Below are 21935 nucleotides of genomic sequence, written 5' to 3' on the forward strand. Positions count from 1 at the left end.
ACAGAGCAAAAGAGGCTACATGATGAAGCAAATGAAGCAACTAAAGGGTGGTGGCTGCAGTGACCTCAGGACCTAGGACTGACACCTGGATGAGCAGGGTGACTGGTGGAACGTGGGAACAGAACATTGAGGGAGGGCCTCGACTGGAAACCATGGCTACCGTGTTGATGAGAAATCCCAGCTGCCTGGACCAAGAAGCCGGTGCTGAAGAACTCGGCAGGGCGTCCGAGAGGAGCTGCGTCCATGTCGGCCCTGCTGGCCAGGTGAGCTGACTGCCCTCCCCTCAAGCCACCGGTACACGCGAAGACCACATCGCTAGGTAGCGGTGGTTCGTTCCTTCTTTATTGTGCATTTTTTTTTTATTGTGGTAAAGTATGTGTAACATAAAATTGACCATTGTAGCCATTTAAGTGTACAGTTCAATGGCAGTAAGTACATGTAATTACGGGTAACTGGCACCACTGTCTACCTCCAGGACTTTTTATCTTCCCCAAGTGAAACTCTGTCCCTGTGAAACATGAACTCCCCATTAGTTCCCGCCAGCCCCTGGCAACCACCACCTACTTTCTGTCTATGAATTTGACTCTCTATTACAGGTACCTCCCGTATGGGGATCCGGGCAGTATTTGTCCTTTTGTGACTGGCTTCTTTCACTCAGTGTAATGTCTTCGAGGTTCGTCTGTGTGGTAGCCTGTGTCAGAACTTCCTTTTTGAGACTGGGGATAGAAATCCTATTTCTGGTTTCGGTATAGACCACATTTGGCTTCCATTGTCTGTGGGTGGGCACTTGGGTTGTTTCCACCTTTGGTTACTGTGAATAATGTTGCTATGAACGTGGGTGTAGAAATATGTCTTTGAGTCCTTGCTGTCACATCTTTTTGTGTATATACCCAGAAGTGGAATTGCTGGATCACATAACAATTGTTCTTTTTTTTTTTTTTCTAAGAGGTAATCTCCCTCTGTCACCCAGGCTGGAGTGCAGTGGTGTAATCTCGGCTCACTGCAACCTCCGCCTCTCGGGTTCAAGCAATTCTTGTGCCTCAGCCTCCCGAGTAGCTGGGACTACAGGCACACACCACCACACCCAGCTAATTTTTTTTTTTTTCTAGTAGAGACAGGATTTCACCATTTTGGCCAGGCTGGTCTCGAACTCCTCACCTCAGGTGATCTGATCCACCCGCCTCAACCTCCCAAAGTGCTGGCATTACAGGCGTGAGCCACACTCATGGCCCCCTGGATCACATGACAATTCTTTGTTTAGTTTTGTTTTGCTGTTGTTGTTTTGAGACGGAGTCTTGCTCTGTCGCCAGGCTGGAGTGCGGTGGCACAATCTCGGCTCACTGCAACCTCCGCCTCCTGGGTTCAAGTGATTCTCCTGCCTCAGCCTCCTGAGGAGCTGGGACTACGGGTGCACACCACCATGCCCAGCTAATTTTTGTATTTTTAGTAAGGACAGGGTTTCACCATGTTGACCAGGCTGGTCTCGAACTCCTGACCTCAGGTGATCCACCCACCTCGGCATCCCAAAGTGCTGGGATTGCAGGCATGAGCCACGCACCAGGCGCTTTTTTTCTTTTTTGTGAGACAGGGTCTCGCTCTGTTGCCCAGGCTGGAGTGCAGTGAGATCATGGCTCACTGCAACCCTGAACTCCCAGTCTCAAGTGATCCTCCCACCTCAGCCTCCTCCCAGGTAGCTGGGACTATAGGTGTGCACTACCAAGCCTGGCTAATTTTTGTAGAGATGGGGTTTCACTATGTTGCCCAGACTGGACTTAAACTCCTGGGCTCAAGCAGTCCTCCGACCTCAGCCTCCCAAAGTGCTGGGATTAAAGGTGTGAGCCACCGTGCCTGGACGATTTTCCTATCTTTTTAAGGCTAAATAATATTCCATGGTATGGATAGATCACATGTTGCTTATCCATTCATCTGTCAATGGACACTTGAGTGGCTTCTGCCTTTTGGCTCCTGTGAATGAGCTGCTGTGAACATGGGTGTGCCGATAACTGGTCAAGACCCTGCTTTCACTTCTTTTGGGTATCTACCCAGAAGGTGAATTGCTTTATCAGGTGGTATCTTTTTTTTTTTTTTTTACTTTTTTAAGGAATTGCCATACTGTTTTCCACAGCATCTGCACCATTTTACACTCCCACCAACAATGTACTAAGGATCCTATTTCTCCACATCCTTGCCAACACTTGTTATTTTGTTTCTTTAAAATAGTAGCCAGCTGGGTGTGGTGGCTCACGCCTGTAATCCCAGCACTTTGGGAGGCCGAGGAGGGTGGATCACCTGAGGTCAGGAGTTCAAGACCAGCCTGGCCAACATGGCGAAACCCTGTCTCTACTAAAAATACAAAAAAAAAAATAGCTAGGCGTAGTGGCGCATGCCTGTAATCCCAGCTACTCGGGAGGCCAACGCAGGAGACTCACTGGAACCCGGGAGGGCTTGCAGTGAGCGGAGATCACACACCACTGCACTCCAGCCTTGGGTGACAGAGCAAGACTCTTGTCTCAAAAAAAAATTTTTTTTTTTTATTATACTTTAGGTTTTAGGGTACATGTGCACAATGTGCAGGTTTGTTACATATGTATCCATGTGCCGTGTTGATTTCCTGCACCCATTAACTCGTCATTTAGCATTAGGTATATCTCCTAATGCTGTCCCTCCCCCCTCCCCCCACCCCACAACAGTCCCCGGAGTGTGATGTTCCCCTTCCTGTGTCCATGAGTTCTCATTGTTCAATTCCCACCTATGAAAAAAAATTTTTACATTTATAGTCAGTATGTGTTCTTACACTAAGGAAGGTAAATAAAGTAGGAATCAGGAGGCCTTCACAGGACTGGGGTTAATCAAAAGTCAACACTGCTGGATTAGCATCCAAGATGGAGTCACGTATGTCTCCACACGGGGCTGTTCCTGTGTCTGCATCTTCTCTGAAGAGCCGTCTTGAAATATGCCAAAAAAGGATATCTCTTTTGTGTATGAACCTGTTTGATACCTAGCGAAGCCTACGGACCTTATTCCAGAAAAGATGCAAAAACAAGATGCCCAGGATTATACTTATTTTGAAATGCAGTTATTGAGCCAGGCACAGTGGTTCATGCCTATAATCCTAGCACTTTGGGAGGCCGAGGTGGGAGGATCACTTGAATCCAGGGGTTCGAGAGCCGCCTGGGCAACATAACAAGATCCCCATCTCTACAAAAAAATACAAAAAAAAATTAGCTGAGTGTAGTGGGACACACCTGTGGTCCCAGCTACTTGGAAGGCTGAGGCAGGAGGATGGTTTTCGCCCAGCAGGTTGAGGCTGATTGAGCTATGATCGTTTCACCGCACTCCAATCTGGGAGACAGAGACCCTCTCTCTAATAATAATCATCATCATTTGTTCAAGAATATTTTGCCAAAAAGAATGATTGCTATAAATGTGGCATCTGCCAGGAATGTTCTGGCCATTAGGAGGGATTTCTGACATCAGCCTGGAATAACCTCTGACCCATCCCTCCCCAGCATGCCTCCCTGATAAAGTTCAGACCCTCAATGTTCTCCAGCAACTCTTTCTTTCCTTCCTCCCTCCCTCCCTCCTCCTGCCCTTCCGTTTCTCTCTCCCTCCCTCCTCCCTCCCCTCTTGCTTCTTTCCTTCCTTCCTTCCTTCCACTCACAATGTCTATTTCATCCCATCTTTATTCATCACTTAAAAATGAGTGTCTCTTTCCAGAGTGGATCTTCCTTCCAGCACCCAGGAGAGCCTTTCAAAGTTTTCTGCATATACATGTGGGTGGCTTTTAAAAACAAAACTGGGGGCATACAAATACACACACACACAAACACAAACACACACAAGGAGACACACACACAAACACACACAAGGAGACACACAAATACACAACACACACAAACACAAGGAGACACACAAACACATATATATATAAAACAACATGTATATTTATACATTCTTTTGCATCCTTTTCCCACTTAGCAAACAGTGACAATTTCCTGTCACTAAAATGCTTTCGAAGACTTCATTATAAATGGTTGAATAGTATGCTATATCTCCTGGAATTATGAAATGTACTTAAGCATCCGTATTGCTTCACATATTACTTGTGTCCAGATTTCTCTTATTCCTAGTGTCGACAACACCCCTGGTGAGCATCAGTGCCCAGACACTTTGATCCCACTTCTCTGATTTGTCCACTAGACTTGGTCCCAAGAAGTGGGAGATTGGGTCAAGAGACAGCCATGTTTTTATTACTCTTGATAATAATTTTTTTTTGAGATGGAGTCTGGCTCTATTGCCCAGGCTAGAGTGCAGTGGTGCTATCTCTGCTCACTACAGCCTACGACTCCCGAGTTCAGGCGATTCTCCTGCCTCAGCCTCCCGAGTAGCTGGGACTATAGGCGTGCGCCACCATGCCCGGCTAATTTTTGTATTTTTAGCAGAGATGGGGTTTCACCATGTTGGCCAAGCCGGGCTCAAACTCCTGACCTCAAGAGATCTGCCCTATTCGGCCTCCTAAAGTTCTGGGATTACAGGCGTGAGCCACCATGCCTGGCCTTACTCTTGATAATAATTAACACTTATGTTTGTGTCTCTGTATGCTCACCATTTTTTCCAATTAAAAAAGTAATAGACTTTAAGACAGGAAAAGAAAAATCACCAGTAATCCTAATATTTAGATGCATCTCATTTTGTCTTCCCAGCATATTTTATGATAGGCAAAAATAAGATTATACTACTATATATACTAACGAGTTTGTTATCTGCATTTTAGATTCAACCCACCACGGACATTTTCCCATGTTACTAAATCTTTTTCTACTTTACTATCTGCAAAGTATTATAATAAATGAATGGCTTCATTTTAACATATACTAGGTAGTAAAGTGTATTTATGTACTCAAATTAATGAATCTTCCATTGCTTGACAACTTTTTTATTGGAGACATGGTCTTGCTATGTTGCCCAGGCTGGTCTCAGACTCCTGGGCTCAAGCAAGTTTCCCGAGACAACTGTTTTGTGAAATATTTTTTATTGTTTTCTTATTTTAAATAATCATGCTTATTGCAGAAATATTTGAAAATACTGAACAGCCAGGCACCTAAAAAAATTACAATCTGAGTGTCATAAATGGACACAACATTGCGTGAAAGAAACCAGTCACACAAAAGCATTGACCGTATGATCCCCATTTTGAAAAACAGGCAAAATAGAAGTAAGACTTGTGGGGATGCATGCTGAGACGATAAAACTATGAAGGCAAGCAAGGAAGTGGGAATATTGTGTATCTGAAATGAAATGGTGGCTCCATGGGTGTTCACCCCATCATCATTCATTGAGCTGCACACTTGTGTGCTTTTCTATATCTGTGTGACCCTTCACAATCCAAATAGCTTAGAAAAAACTCAGAATCTCTCAAACCCAGTTAAAAATGTCTCCTAATAGCTTAGGATATAGATTTTCAGTTCGATTTGTATCTATGATTATATCGTACATATTATTTTGAAACATGTAATTTGTATTTGAAATATTACGGACACCTCCCTTTTGGTCACACAGAATGTCAACTAGAATGGCTGTCATGAAAAACACTAAAAATACCAAATGTTGGAGAAAATATGAAGAAACCGGAACCTCCATCATTACTGGTGGGAATATAAAATGCAGCCATGTGGGAAAACAGTTTAGCAATTTATAAAAAGTTAAATGCGCACTTACCATATGAACCACCAATTTCACTCCTAGGCATCTACACCAGATAAACAAGGACATATGCCCATATAAACTTTTATATTCAAGTGTTCACGACAGCATTATTTATAATGGCCAAAACATGGCACCAACCCAAATGTCCAAAAGCTGATGAATGAACAAACCGCGGTCTATCCACACAATGGAACACCATTCAGCAATGAAAAGGGACAACCTTCTCATACCTGCTGCAACACGGATGACCCTTGGAAACGTGCCATGTGAAAAGAGCCACACAAAACTATTACACCTCGTATGAGTCCATTTGTATTGTCAATGTTGGCGTATAGCTCCATCGCGTGGACATAGCATAAATTCTTTCACCAAGCCCTATTGTTGGACTTGATGTTGTTCCCCAGTTTCCAATATTATAAGCAATGCTGTGATGACCATCTTTGTGGCTACATATTTGTGGCCGACCTTAGTTATGTCTTTGCACCAATGCCTGGAAGTGGAACTGCCAGGCTGAAGGTGTGTGCATTTTAAGGCTTTCGGGAAATATCGCGGAGTGGCCCTGCGCAAAGTTTGCTCAGACTGCACTCCCACCAGCAGAGCTAGAGGGTCTAGTGTCTCCTTTCTCCAATACAACACCTCCCTCTTGGCGCTACTCACCCATGGGAGGCTGTCCCAGGTCCCAGGGTCCCCCCCTCACCATGCTCTGTATTTGTTTGTAGTTTCCTGGGTGCACTGCCACCATGGTCTGGTTCTGCAACAGTGCCAACTGCCAATTTTCAGTCTTCGCCCTTGCCACCATAGGATGGATCCTCTCCTCTACGTCCATGGGTCTCGTGGAGTGGCGAATATGGTACATGAAAGACACCCTGCTCTACCCCCCTGGAATCGCCTGCGTGGGAATATTTAGAGTCTGCGTTTACCGGCATCGCACCAACAGCACCACAACCAAATTTTGTTACCGATACAGCTACCGGGACACCTTTCTCCCTTTCGAAATTTCCATGGCTCAACGCTTTCTACTGACTGCCAGCATTTTCGGATTCTTTGGGAGAGCCTTTAACATGTTTGCGCTTAGAAACATGTCCATGAGAATATTTGAGGAGGACACCTACAATTCATTCGTTGTTTCAGGAATTCTCAACATTGCTGCTGGTGTCTTTAACTTAATTGCTGTGCTCCAGAACAACCATGCCATCATAAACTCACAGGGGATCATCTTCCCGCCATCTCTCCAAATGCCCTTCAAGCCAGATGTGCAGGAAGTTGGCACTGCCATTCAAGTGGCAGGGATAGGTGTCTTGCCGATGCTGTTAACTGGGATGTTTTCTCTATTTTACAAATGTCCCCTGTACGGCCAACTGCATCCTGGTATTTCAGAAATGTGAATTTCCTGCTTGCATTGGCTTTGCAAATCTAAGATTTCTGGGAGTTTGTGGAAAATGTTATTAGCATGCTCTACCAAATATTGCCAACGACTCAAGACCATGGCATGAGTAGCTTGGGACAGAAGGTGGCCAACTGCCTCCTTCTGTTGTCTTGTGTATCTGAATGTGGTTCACTGATTTGTTGGTTGAATTGAGAACTTTTATTTAAAAGTCTTCCCACCTGCCAGTTGGTCTTATTGCATCTGAATTTTAATTATTGTTGGCTAAAGCAAATAATCAACCCTGTAAACTAAGAGTAGGGAAATAAGAGTTTCTGAGTACATTAACTTCTCACATTTCCCTCTTAAACTTTTGCTACAAACAATCATAGGCCAGGCATGGTGACTTACGCCTGTAATCCCAGCACTTTGGGAGGCCGAAGTGGGAGGATCACTTGAGGCCAGGAGTCCAAGACCAGCCTGGGCAGCATAGCAAGACCTGGTCTCTACAAGAAAAAAAAAAATAGCTGGGTGTGGTGGTGTGTGGCTGTGATTCTAGTTACTTGGGAGGCTGAAGTGGGAGGATCACTTGAGCCCAGGAGTTGGAAGCTCCAGTCAGACATGGTGGCACCACTGCACTCCAGCCTGGGCCATACAGCAAGACCCTGTCTCTTTAAAAAAAACTCCAATAAACAAAAAACCAAGAATGGACCTTATTTTCTATGTCATGGTAACAACATCTCCCTACCATATAAAGTTTTCTAAAATGTGCAAAAGTAGAGAGGATAGCATAAGGAATCTCCACACCCACTGCCAGATTCCACAGTTACTGAGATTAGGGCACTTCCGCTTTCTCTTTCCATCCTTTTACCTTTCTAATCTGTGTTTCTTTTTCCTACTTTTTTTTTTTTTTTTTTTTGAGACAGAGTCTTGCTCTGTCGCCTGGACTTGAGTGCGGTGGCGTGATCTCAGCTCACTGCAACCTCTGCCTCCCAGGTTCAAGCAATTCTCCTGCCTCAGCCTCCCGAACAGCTGGGATTACAGGCACCTGCCACCACGCCTGGCTAATTTTTGTATTTTTAGTAGAGACGGGGTTTCACCATGTTGGCCAGGCTGGTCTCAAACTCCTGGCCTCAAGTGATCCGCCTGCCTTGGCCTCCCAAAGTGCTGAGATTACAGGCGTGAGCCACTGCGCCCGGCCTCTTTTTCCTAAGTATTTTAAAGCAAACCCCAGACACATGTCCCTTCATCCCCTATAGTCTTAAAAAGTGGACATTTCTCACATAACCATATATGTAAAAAACTGAGCAGTTATTCCTCGTTATAAAATAGTCAGAATGTTTAGATGCCTTAAAAATAATTCTGTAGTTTTATTTGTCCCACACAAAGTGCTCACTCTGCCTCTGAAGTGTTCATCTAAAACACTCCCTCAGTGCACGTGCACACACACACACACACACACACACAGAGCAACCCCTCTGCCTTTTTTTTTTTTTTTTCCTGAGGCAGGGTCTCACTCTGTCTCCCAGGTTGGAGTGCAGTGGCATGATCAAGAATTGGTGCAGCCTTGACCTCCAGGCTCTGGTGAGCCTCCCACCTCAACTTCCAAAGTAGATGGGACTACAAGCGTGCACCACCATGCCCGCCTAATTTTTTGTATTTTTGTAAAGATGAGTTCTTGCCATGTTGCCCAGGCAGGTCTTGAGCCCCTGGGCTCAAGCAATCCTCTTCCCTCAGCCTCCCAAGCACTGAGATTACATGTGAGAACCACACTGTGCCTGACCTCATGTGCCTTTTTAATAAATGATTTTGATTTGCTGAAGAAAGTGGGTTAATTTAACTCGTTACCTCTAGAGGCTTGATTAGAGTCCTGGTCAGTTCTCAGAGGAAGAGTATTTCATAGGTGGTACCACGTACTTCCTGCTGACTGCACTATGCCAGGGGTACATGGTCATTATCCCTTTCAGTGATGCTAAGATTGATCAGTGGATCCATGAAGGGAATACCTGATCCCTTTTGTAAGTTGCTTCATCAAACTTCCATCCAACCCTAATGGTTTCATCTATTGATGGTCCTTGTTTGAATAAATTATTGCACTGAGGATTGCGAGTGGTGACCTTTCTTTTCTTCCATCCCTCCCCCCGCTCCCTCATTCCCTTCCTTCCCTTCTTCCCTCTCTCTCTTCCTTCCTTCCCTCCTTTCCTCTTTTCATTCTCTCCCTCCCTCCTTCCCTCCTTCTCTTTTTCTCTTCCTCTTTTCCCCCCCGTTCCTCCATTCCATCCCTCCCTCCTTCCCCTCCTCTCCTTCCCATTTTCCTCCTCTTTCTCCCTTTTTCCCTCCTTCTCTTCTCCCCTCCTTCCCTAATTCTTTCCTTCTGTTTCTCTTTCCCTCCTTCCCTCTCTCCCTCCTTCTCTCCTTCTCTCCCTCCCTCCTTCCTTCCTTCTCTTCTTTCCCTCCCCTCTTCCCTCCTCTTCCTCCCTCCTTCCCTCCTTTTCTCCTTCCCTCCCTCCCTCCCTCCTCTCCTCCTTCTCTCCCTCCCTACTTCCCTCCTTCCCTTCTTCCTACAGGAATCTCTGTCGCCCAGGTTAGAGTGCAGTGGTAGGATCATGGGTCACTGTAATCTCACACTCTTGAGCTCAAGCAACCCTCCCGCCTTAGCCTTCCAAGTAGCTGGGACGACAGGTGTGTGCCATCATGCCCAGCTAATTTCTAATAAGTTTTTGTAGAGATGGGATCTCACCGTGTTGCCCAGGCTGGTCTCCCACTCCTGTCCTCAGGCAATCCTCCTGTCTCGACCTCCCAAAACTGTAAGTGGTGACTTTCTAATGTGAACATTCTAGCCAGATATATCAGCTGGGATGCTTTTGTGCGAGGGTCTATGGTCCCAGCTACTTGGGAGGCTGAGGTGGGAGACTCTCTTGAGCCCAAGAGTTGGAGACCAGCCTGGGTGAGACCCCATCTCTAAAAAAAAAAATAAAAAGTTTTCCCTCATCAACTATGGCTATTTGGTTACTCTAAAATTCAGTGCACACACAAAGAAGGGGAGAGTAAATGCTTCATTCTTTGCTCCAATTGTTGATTTCTAGAGTGAAAAAGGAGAATCAGGGTTGACCAATGTATTGGTTGTTTTTACTATTTCCATTTTTTTTTCTTTTTCTTTTTTTGAGACAGGGTCTCAATGTTGCCCAGTCTAGAGTGCAGTGGTGCGATCTCAGCTCACTGCAACCTCCACCTCCCAAGCTCAAGTGATCCTCCAACCTCAACCTGGAGAGTAGCTGGGACTACAGGTGCACGCCACCATGCCAAGCTAGATTTTGTATTTTGTAGAGACAGCATTTCACCATGTTGCCCAGGCTGGTCTCGAACTCCTGAGCTCAAGCTATCTGCCTGCCTCGGCCTGAACTCATGAAATTGTTTCTGTGTTTTTATTTTGGAAATTTTCAAGTGTATTACAAAGTAGAGAGGCTATGGCCTCAGCCTCAATCATTATCAATATCCGACCAGCCGTGTTTCAGCTCTGCCCTTACTCCCTGTCCTGTCTCCACCACGGATGAATTTAAATAAATCCCTGGCAATATGTTATTGTATCCACAAATACTTCTATATGTATTTCTCAAATATACAGACCTTCTTTTTTTTTTTTTTTTTTTGGAGTCTCACTCTGTCACCAGGCTGGAGTGCAGTGGTGCGATCTCGGCTCACTGCAACCTCCCAGGTTTAAGCAATTCTTCTGTCTCAGCCTCCCGAGTAGCTGGGATTACAGGTGTGCACCACTACACATGGCTAATTTTTGTATTTTTAGTAGAGACAGGGTTTCACCACATTGGTTAGGCTGATCTCGAACTCTTGACCTCAGATGATCCACCTGCCTCAGCCTCCCAAAGTGCTGGGATTACAGGTGTAAGCCACCATACTCAGCCCCCAAAATTATTTTTTTCATGTACAGTCTAGAAATTCCCTCATCTCATAATCTTCACCTTTTTTTTTTTTGAGACAGAGTTTCACCCTGTCACCCAGGCTAGGGTGCAGTGGCGTGATCTCAGCTCACTGCAAGCTCCACCTCCTGGGTTCACGCCATTCTCCTGCCTCAGCTTCCCAATCTTCAGCTTATTTTTTAAACAAATTAACTTTACCAGTTAAAAACCTTCCTAGAATATTAATGAGCACAGATATATTATGCTGAAACCTGTTTTATTAAACAGCTTTGAGTATTGGTTTCTACATTTAAGGTTTAAGAAAAAATAGGAAATTTAATAAAATTGAATTGATACTGAAGTCATTTTCCAGTGTTTCAAGAAACATGACTAAAAAGTATGTTAATATCTTAAAAGGGAAGGATTTTACTGCAGAAACCCTATCCCAGGAGCACAGCAAACTCTACACGCATTAAGATCATGTAGTAGTTTCATGAATGTCACTCCCATAATCTGCATGGTGGCAGTGATGTAGTTCCCATTACACTTTTTTGTCTTGTTATTGAAATATTTAAATAATATTTTAATAACATTTTCTTGAAGTATAATTCACAGACTGTAAAGTTCACCCTTTAATGTGTCCAATTCAGTACTTTTTAATGTATTCACAGAGTTGTACAACCATCACTACTGTCTAATTGCAGAACATTTTCACCCCAAAAAGGAAGCCCATGCCTTTTAGCAGTCCCCATTAGTCTTTGAGGCTTTCTTTTTCACCCCTCCACAAGATTTCCAGGTGTATCTTGTATATGTCAGGCACGAGACCTTGAATCAGCTATGCAGTTACTTTAGTGAGCCCTGGAGATGAAGATGGGATTTAGAAACCACAATTTGGGCACTGGTGGTGCTTATTCACTCAGTTGTCATTACATTTAGGTCTTTGTAATGAACAGAACCAGGATATATAACTTTTTTTTGAGACAGAATCTCACTCTGTCGCCAAGCTGGCATGCGGTGGCGCGATCTCAGCTCACTGCAACCGTGCAACCACTGCCTCTCAGGTTCAAGCAATTCTCATGCCCCAGCCTCCCAAGTAGCAGGGACTACAGGCATGTGCCACCATGCCTGGCTAATTTTTGTGTTTTTAGTAGAGACGAGGTTTCGCCATGTTGACCAGGCTGGTCTCAACTCTTGGCCTCAAGAGATCCGCCAGCCTTGGCTTCCTAAAGTGCTGAGATTACAGGTGTGAGCCACCATGCCTGGCCTGTAATGATTTTCTTTTTATGGTTATGTCACTAATTTGATAAACAGTTAAATTTATTGATTTTGGTTTGTTTTCTATTTTTGATATCATTACTTTTGTCTTTTTGACATAATTTTATATGGGATTAACTTTGTCTTTTTGACACAGTTTCCATTTTGAATATGTGGAATATTTACATAATTTTCAAAGTCAAAAATGTAACCATATTTATTCAGAAAAATCTGAATAAACTGATGCTTCTGTTTCTATTATATTCTCTCCCACCATAGGTAACTTTTACATTTCTGGTTCATTTTCCAGTTTTTTTGGGTTTTTTCTTTTTTTTTTTTTTTTGCCGATAGAAGGGTGTGTGTTTATATTTATTCCATTTCTTACAAAATACTATCATAATATATATATTTTTGGACACCTTGCTTTTTCACCTGACAATAAATTCCTGGAGATTGCTCTATATCAATGTGTAGAGATTTTCTCATTGTTTTTATGGCTGCATAGTATTCCATTGTGTGGATGTACCTTAGTTTGTTCAACCAGTTATGTATGTGCATGTGTGTGTGTCTGTGTGTGTGTCTGTGTATATAACTTTGTGCATACATCTTTTTGCATTTTGCTGGTGTATCTTTGGGACAGATTCCTAGGGCTACTGGATTAAAGGGTAAGCAAGTCTGTAATTTTAAAAACTTATTGCAAAGTTTTTCACTATAAAAGTGACCCATTTTGCACTCCTATGAGCAATCCATGAGAATGTCGGCTTCCTCACAGCCTTGTCAAAAGAATATATTGTAAAACTTTTGAATTTTTTTCAACATAATAGGTGAGAAATGGTATCTCAGCATCATTTTTAATGTGTATTTCTGGGCGGGGTGGGAGGGGGGGAGTTGTTTTGTTTTTTAGAGATGAGGTCTCACTATTGCCCAGGCTGGTCTCAATCTCCTGGGCTCAAGGAATCCTTTTGCCTCAGCCTCCCAGAGTGCTGGGATTACAGGTGTGAGGCACCACACTCAGCCATGTATTTCTTTTATTAGTGAGGTTGAACATTTTTTGAAATGTTTTAGGTCTTTTTTTTTTTTTTTATGCTCTCTGTCAGTTATCTATTGCTGTGTAACAAATTAACCTAGCACTTAATGGCTTAAAGCAACACCCAATTATTATCTCACAGCTTCTATGGATCAGGAGTTTAGGCACAGCTTTTGCTTCACATTGTCTCACATAGCTGCAGTCAAAATGCCAAGCTGGTCTGTGGTCTCATCTGAAGGCTCAGAAGGGAAGAATCCACTCCATTGCTTGCACACATTGTTGCTGGCAGGATTTATTCACTTAGTTCCTCGCAAGCTATTGAACAGATCCTTGTTTCTTGCCATACAGGGATCTCCATAGAACTTCTCCCAGCATGGCAGCTGGCTTCACCAGAGCAATAAGTGAGCTGGCCAGAGAGAGTGCTGGCAAGGAGGAGAGTACTAACAAGAAGGAAGGAGGCACAACCTTTTTTTTTTTTTTTTTTTGAGACAGGCTCTCACTGTGTCATGGGTCACTGCAGCCTCAATCTCCCGGGGCTCAAGCAATCCTCCCAGCTCAGCCTCCCAAAGAGCTGAGATTACAGGCCCATAGAACCATGCCCAGCTAATTTTTAAAACTTTCTTTTGTGGAGATAGGGTCTCACTTTGTTGTCCAGACTGGTCTTGAACTCCTGGGCTCAACTAATTCTGCCTCAGCTTCCCAAAGTGCTGGGATTACAGGCATGAGCCACTACACCTGGCCCACAATCATTTTGTAACCTAACCACAGAAGTCATCTCCCATCATTCTTGCTGCTTTCTATTCATTAGAAGTGAGTGGCTAAACCAGCCTGCACTCTATGAGAAGGAATGAAGGGTGTGAATGTGAGGAAGGTGAGGACCTCTGAAGGCCATGTCACAAGCTGCCTGCTACAATACCTACTCATGTTTCTAGCCCATTCCTCTATTGAGTTGTTGGTATGCTTGATTTTTAAGAGCTCTTAATAGATTATAGAGCCCTTTGTGCTCTCAGTTACAAATACTTTTCTTAATTTATCTTTTGCACTTTGTTTATGGATCTTTTGTTATGCAGATTTAAGCGGGGGTGTGTGGGGGGGTAAAGGTTACCTACTGTAAAATTTACCAATCTTTATTTTATTGCTTCTGGTATTTGAGTCATAGTTTAAGTGTACAGTTGCCCCTCCATATCTGTGGGTTCCCCATCCATGCATGCAACCAACCATGGATCAAAAATATTTGAGGATGGATGTGGTGGTTCATGCCTGTAATCCCAGCACTTTGGAAGCCCAAGACGGGCAGGTCACTTGAGGCCAGGAATTCGAGACCAGCCTGGCCAACATGGTGAAACCTCATCTCTACTAAAAATACAAAAATTAGCTGGGCGTGGTGGCTCACACCTGTAATCCCAGCTGCTCAGGAGAATGAGGCAGGAGAATCCCTTGAACCTGGGAGGCAGAGGTTGTGGTGAACTGAGATCACGCCGCTGTACTCTAGCCTGGGTAACACAGCAAAACTCTGTGTCCGAAAAACAAAAATTGAAAAATAATTGCATCTATACTGAACATGTATAGACTTATTTTTCTTGTCATTATTTCCTGAAAAATATAACAACTATTTACATAGCATTTACATTATATTAGGTATTATAAGTAATCTAGAGATGGTTTCAAGTATACAGGAGGATGTGCATAAGTTATATGTAAATATTACCCCATTTTACATCAGGGATTTGATATCTGCAGATTTTGGTATCCAGGGGAGGTCCTGGAATAAATCCCCTATGGATACTGAGGGGTGACTATATTTTTTCCACTCTCATGTGATAAAGGTATTTCTTCATTTTTTTGTCCACATTACTTGAATGGGTTTTGTTTGTTTGTTTGTTTGTTTTTTGAGGCAGTCCCACTCCGTCACCCAGGCTGGAGTGCAGGGGCGCAATCTTGGCTCACCACAACCTCTCTCTCCCGGGTTCAAGTGATTCTCCTGCCTCAGCCTCCCAAGTAGCTGGGACTACAGGCATGCACCACCATGCCTGGCTAATTTTTGTGTTTTTAGTAGAGATAGGGTTTCACCTTGTTGGCCAGGCTGGCCTCAAACTCCTAGCCTCAGGTGATCCACCCACCTCGGCCTCCCAAAGTGCTAGGATTACAGATGTGAGCCACTGGGATGCTATCTTTTTCATACACTAAATTTCCATAGATATTGAGCTAATTTCTGGACATTCTGTTTGACTCCTTTAGCACTCTTTGTATATTCATGTACCCATCGTATACTGTTTTAAGTTTTAGAGACTGTATTAGTCAGGGTTCTCCAGAGAGACAGAACCAATAAAAGATATACATATACCGACAGATATGTGGGAAGAGATTTATCAGGGGAATTGGCTCACATGCTTATACAGGCTGTCTGCAAGCTGGAGACCTTGGGATGTCAGTAGCGTGACTGCCCAAGATCAGAAGCCTCAGAACTAGGTTAAGCTGTAACTGTCAGTCCAAGACCAAAGGCTGATATAAGTGGGGTGGGGTGCTGATGTAAATCTCAGAGTCCAAAGGCCAGGAAACCTGCAGTTCTGATGTTTAAGGGCAGGGGAAAAAGGGTGTCCCACACAGGAGAGACAGAAGGAGAGAGACAGAGACAGAGAGAGACAGAAAGAATTTGTTTTTCCTCTGTCTTTTTTGTTCTATTTGGGGCCCCAGCTGATTGGGTGGTACCTGCCCACATAGATCTTTCCTACCCAGTCTGCTGACTTACACACCAGTCTCTCTGGAAACATCTTCAAAGACACTCAGAAGTAATGCTTTACCAGCTCTCTATGTATTCCTCAGTGCAGTCGAGTTGACACCTAAAATTAGCTATCACAGAGACTTATTTTAAAATAATATGTATGTTATTTGGTATCTTATTCCCGCTCCACCCCTAGGACTTTCTTAATTATTTCTGCTTATTTTTCCATATAAATTTTGTAATCAACTTGTCTTGCTCCAGTCTGGGGGGAAAATCTCTTAATGTTTTTATTAGGATCATGTCAAGTTTATATGTTAACTTAGGGATAATTTACTCATTTATAATATTGAGTCTCCTTATTGGAGAGCATGGTACATCTGGTACATGGTACATAGTATATCTTTTCCTTTGTTCAAGTTCAGTTTTGCATTTTGAGGAATGTTTAGAGCAGTTTTATTTGCATTGGGTTGTTTCCAGTATGGTGCAATTATGAATAAAGCTACTATGTACATTTGCATTTAGGTTTATGCATGAATGTACGTTTCCATTTCTCTTGGTTAGGTATCTTAGAGTGGGATTGCTGGGGGGGTATGTTAAATCTAATCCATTCTTAGACTTTCAACCCATGCAGAATGATACTTTTTCCATTCAGCATTTATAGTTGTCAGAGAAGCATTAAATATTTCTTCTCTTTTGTTGTACTAATACAACAAGTAGTTTTTGTTTTGTAACTTGTACTAGGAGCGTAGGTCTTGTTTATACAAATTTAGGTAACTGCTCCCGGGGTCCCACTCAGCAAGTATGACTTTCATGAACTGTGGAATGCCTTTTTCTCCCAAACTTGAAGGGTGGTTTAACTAGCTCCCAGAATAACTTCTAAGGCCCTGAACACCCTTAGTTGATTACAATCCAAAATCATACTTAAGGCCAACTCAGGGGACAGATAACTTTAGCTCATTCACTCGCTGATGAATTCCTTCACCAAACATTAATGTCTTTCACATGAGAGATGCCACCAAGATCTGTGGCATAACATATAAGAGACACACACCATCTACTGTGCATCTTGATTGCCCACAGCTCTTGTTTGCCCACAGGTGTTTAAAAGGCCTCAATCAGGCTGGGCACCAGTGGCTCACGCCTGTAATCCTAGCACTTTTGGAGACCGAGACAGGTGGATTGTCTGAGCTCAGGAGTTCAAAACCAGCCTGGGCAACATGGCGAAACCCCGTCTCTACTAAAAATATGAAAAATTAGCTGGGCATGGTGGTGTGTGCCTGTAATCCCAGCTGCTGGGGAGGCTGAGGCAGGAAAATCACTTGAACCCGGGAGGCAGAGGCTGCGGTGAGCCAAGATCATGCCACTGCACTCCAGCCTAGGCGACAGAAAAAAAAAAAAAAAAAGAAAAGAAAAGATATATACCATGTGTGCAGGTGCTCTCTGCTCTGACGCAGAAGTGCTCCCTGAGATAAGCCCTCCAAAAGTTCTGGGATTACAGGCATGAGCCACTGCACCTGGCCTCCAACATGAATTTTCTAAGGATAATCTAGCTAATTAGAGTTCAACTTTTCCTTAGTTTACCTGCTACTTAGCTTGATTGGCATTGTAGGTAGAAAGAGCTGCAAGGCATTCTGGGATGTGAGTGGCTGCCCCACTGGGAAGAAACAAGAAGGCCCAGCCCCGGTAGAGCAAGGACTGGGAGGTGTGGCTGAGGTCACAAAGGTTGGCTTCTGTTGAGCCAGCATAGTTCTGTGGGGTCACTCTCTTTACCCCACAAACCAGGCCTGCAACTAGGCCAGAAAAGGAGCCCCAGGGAAGAAGCCAGGCAAAAAGCTCAGTCACTGCTGTAGGGAGGCAAGATGAAGGCCATGAAATGGCCCTCCATGGCTGCAGGGCTGATTCCAGACCTTACTGGCAATGCATAGAGCTGCCACTCAGAGTCTCCCCATACTTCAACTCATTTCCCATTTCAGAGCAGCAGCCCTTGCTTTTCCTTGAGAACCGTGACCCTTCATACCCTTGGCGGGAATTGGTATGACCATCACCCTCAGATCTGAAGCCATATACATTAGGCTGTTCTTGCATTGCTACAAAGAAAATACCTGAGACTGGGTAGTTTATAAAGAAAAGAGGTTTAATTGGCTCATGGTTCTGCAGGCTGTACAGGAAAAATGGTGTCGACATTTGCTTGGCTTCCGGCGAGGCCTCAGGGAGGTTTTATTCATAGCGGAAGGTGAAGGAGGAGCAGGCAGCTCACATGGTGAAAGCAGGAGCAAGTGAGAAAAAGAGTGTGGTGTGGGGGGCGGTGGGGGCACACACTTTTAAACCACCGGATCATATGTGAACTCAGAGCGACAGCTCACTCATCACCAAGGGGGCGGCCCAAGCCATTCATAAGGGATCTGCCCCCATGATCTGAACACCTCCCACCAGGCCCCGCCTCCAATATTGGGGATTACATTTCAACAGGAGATTTGGGCAGGAACAGATATTCAAACTATATCACCAACTAAATATGGCTGGAGTTTTCAGTAAGTCTGAGTTGGGAATTTGCATTTCTGGCAAGTCTCCAGTGAATGCTGACACTCTTGGTGCAGGGACCAGCTGCTGGGAAACATTCCTAACTAGAGTCTTCCTCCTTCTACCTGAAGCTCACTCATTTTGAACACCTGGATGAATTATTAGTAATTTAAAAATTAACTCATCAGTGATTACTTTGCTATAAATATTTTATTTCAAGACTGCTACAAAGAAGGCATTATATTCTTGCTCCTTCCCATGTCTTAGTGTTCTGACAGCACTGGTTGTTTTCAATATCACCTCTTTACCTCCCACATTAATGACAGCATGTCAACATTTTCAGGCATGGGACAAACTGGCTTCTCATAGGGTGTGATATTTGATTTTCAAGTGGGAAAATTGAGCATAAATTCACTCCTTCAAGGAAACTTTTTTTTTTTTCCTGAGACAGTGTCTGTCACTCAGGCTGGCGTGCAGTGGTGCAATCCTGGCTCACTGCGACCTCTGCCCCCTGGGCTCAAGCAATCCTCCCACCTCAGCCTCCAGAGGAGCTGGGACCACAGGCGCACGCCACAACATCTGGCTAATTTTTTATGTTGTTGCCCAGGCTGGTCTCAAACTCCTGAGCTTAAGCCTTGGCCTCCCAAAGTGCTGGGATTACAGGCTTTGTGGCACCTAGCCTCAAGGAAACTTTTTAATTGATACTTAATAGCAAGCGACAACAGATTACAATTAGGCCAATCTGTGGCAGGAAAAACAAAGAAAGGAGAGAGGAAAGAAAGAAACTCAATTTCTGGAAGACAAGCAAAACAATTGCTTGTCTCCATTCTGCATTGGAAACATTCTCCACTGGAAACAGGGAGAGCAAACCAACAGTACTTGCTAATAGATTTGATGATGGGGGAGGGTAGAGGAAAGTATATCAGATCTTGTTTTCTTTTTTTAGAGACAATGAAGCAGAAGATATAAAAAGAAAAACAAGTTTTTTGTTCCTTGTTCTGTTCTCATAATTATTTTTGCAAGTTTTGTAAGTTCCTGTTTTTCCCTTCTGTGTGGCACTGGCAAGGTCACAAGATTAAGTTGCAAGGCCTGTCACTGTTTGACAAACTGCCTTTGTTCTGCTTCTGTAAGCTTGCTTGCCTGCCCTACAGGTTTTGTGCCATCAAACTGGCCAACCCCCTTGTGGATGCATGTGTAAAAGTGAAGCCCTGTCTTTGTTCGAGGCTCAGCCTTTGGATGTTAATCTGCTGGGCCAGTGCACACCTAATAAATCCTCCTGTCCCACCCATTGGTCTCTCCTGTCCCTTAATTCCTGCAATAACAAGGTCTCACTTTGTTGCCCAAGCTGGAGTGCAGTGGCACAGTAATAGCTCACTGCAACCTCTATCTGGAGGGCTCAAGCATCCTCCCACCTCAGCCTCTGGAGTAGCTCGGGCTACAGTGTACACCACCACAGCTGGCTGATTTTTTAGTTTTTTGTAGAGGCAGGGTTTCCCTTTGTTGCCCAGGCTGGTCCTGAACTGCTGGGCTAAAGTGATCCTCCTGCCTCGGCCTCCCAAAGTGCTGGGATTACAGGTGTGAGCCACTGCACCTGGCTGGAAACACTCTTAAAAAAGCTTGAGGTGGCTGGGCACAGTGGCTCACACCTGTAATCCCAGCACTTTGGGAGGCCGAGGCAGGCAGATCACGAGGTCAGGAGATCTAGATCATCCTGGCTAACATGGTGAAACCCCATCTCTACTAAAAATACAAAAAATAAGCTGGGTGTGGTGATGGGCGCCTATAGTCCCAGCTACTCGGGAGGCTGAGGCAGGAGAATGGCGTGAACCCAGGAGGCGGAGCTTGCAGTGAGCCGAGATTGCCCCACTGCACTCCAGCCTGGGTGACAGAGCGAGACCCCATCTCAAAAAAAAAACAAAAAGCTTGAGGTTAGTGGTCCATTTTTATTTCTATTTTATTTTTTAATTGAAAAATAATAATTGTACATATTCATGGGGTACATAGTGATATGTCAATACATAGAATGTACAGCAATTAGATCAGGGTAAGTAGTGTACCCGTAATCTCAAACATTTATCATTTCTTTGTGTTGAAAACATTTAATATCCTCCTTTTAGCTATATATTTTTAATTTTAATTTTATTTTTTAATTATTTTATTTATTTATTTATTTTAGAGACAGGGTCTCACTGTCACCCAGGGTGAGTGCTGTGGCGCAATTACAATTCATAGCCTCAAATTCCTGGGCACATGTAGTCCTCCTGCCTCAGTCTCTTGAATTCAGCTGTTCAAAACTATTTATTATTTTTAACTCTAGTCATCTTACAGTTGATATAGAACACTAGAATTTATTTCTCCAATCTAGCTGTCATTTTGTATCCTTTAATGAAATTTAAATGGAAAGTTAGAGAAAACCAACTCAAACTAGCTTAAAAAATAAATCAGGCTGTCCAAGTAGTAGTTTCAGAAACAGGTGGTTCCACAGATCTGATATACTTTCCTGTACCCTCCCCCCATCATCAAATCTGTTAGCAAATACTGTTGGTTTTCTTTCTGTCAGGTAGCTTGGACCCATCCACTTCACCTAGCAAACACCAAGCTTCCATCATTTCTCAGCAGAAAACCAAAATGAGATGGTTTCTCCACTTTCACTGTTGCCTTTCTGATTGGTCCATTTTTAAACAAATTCTACTTTACCAAAAGCCACTTTTCTTGAAAAGTCCGGGTTTGAAGGAAAAGGCGTTGGTTTTGCAGCCGGTGTGTTGGCATAAAGCTGTGAGGTGATCAAAAGAAGGCCTCCGGTGGAAAGGAGAAATCCACCCATCCAGCCACTGGACATGGCATTGCCGTATCCCCCCCGGGCTTGTTGGGTGGGAACTCAGAGCTTTAGAACCTCCACACGGTAACATGGGCAACGTAGGACACGGACACTCAAGTAGTGAGTCCAGCCAGAAAAACCAGAGCTCCCCCGGCAATGTTGACACTGCTCTCCCAAGAACTTCCTCCTCGGCCCCAGCATCTCAGCCACATCAGTCCCAGGATGACCGCCACAAGCCCGAGAGAACCCACAGCCCCGGTCACGCACGTGAGGACACGAGCCACCTGGAGTTTGGCAGCCAGGTTCTTTGGGCTGGCATAGTGCTGGCACACACCGGCACCTGTGTCTCGAGTCACACGTGCTTCCCAGAGGCCCAGCATGTACTTCTCACTCTCGAGTGAACCCGAGGAGAAAGTCGGCCATGAGGCATGCCCACAGTCACCAGGGGACAGACGCGGCCAGCCACAGAGGCCAAGGGCCCCGCATTTTGAATGAGCCAGATTGCCCTGCTTTTCATCCCTCTCTCCAGGCCCGCGTTATTCTGGGGAAACTGTCTCTGGGTCACAACAGGACTGGCTCGTTAGATTGACATCTTGACGGATTCGCCGCAG

General features: G+C 44.3%; 1 protein-coding gene across 1 annotated transcript; it reads left to right on the forward strand.

The window, feature by feature from the left end:
• Positions 1 to 220: 220 nt before the first annotated feature.
• Positions 221 to 7485, forward strand: CLDN34 (claudin 34). Its single transcript, XM_003261000.4, has 2 exons — positions 221 to 263; positions 6426 to 7485. Exon 2 carries the CDS (start codon positions 6447 to 6449, stop codon positions 7089 to 7091), a length of 645 nt encoding a protein of 214 aa, XP_003261048.1. The 5' UTR covers positions 221 to 263; positions 6426 to 6446; the 3' UTR covers positions 7092 to 7485.
• Positions 7486 to 21935: the final 14450 nt, after the last annotated feature.

The sequence above is a fragment of the Nomascus leucogenys genome, chromosome X (assembly GCF_006542625.1).
Source record: "Nomascus leucogenys isolate Asia chromosome X, Asia_NLE_v1, whole genome shotgun sequence".
Classification (NCBI taxonomy): Eukaryota; Metazoa; Chordata; class Mammalia; order Primates; family Hylobatidae; genus Nomascus; species Nomascus leucogenys.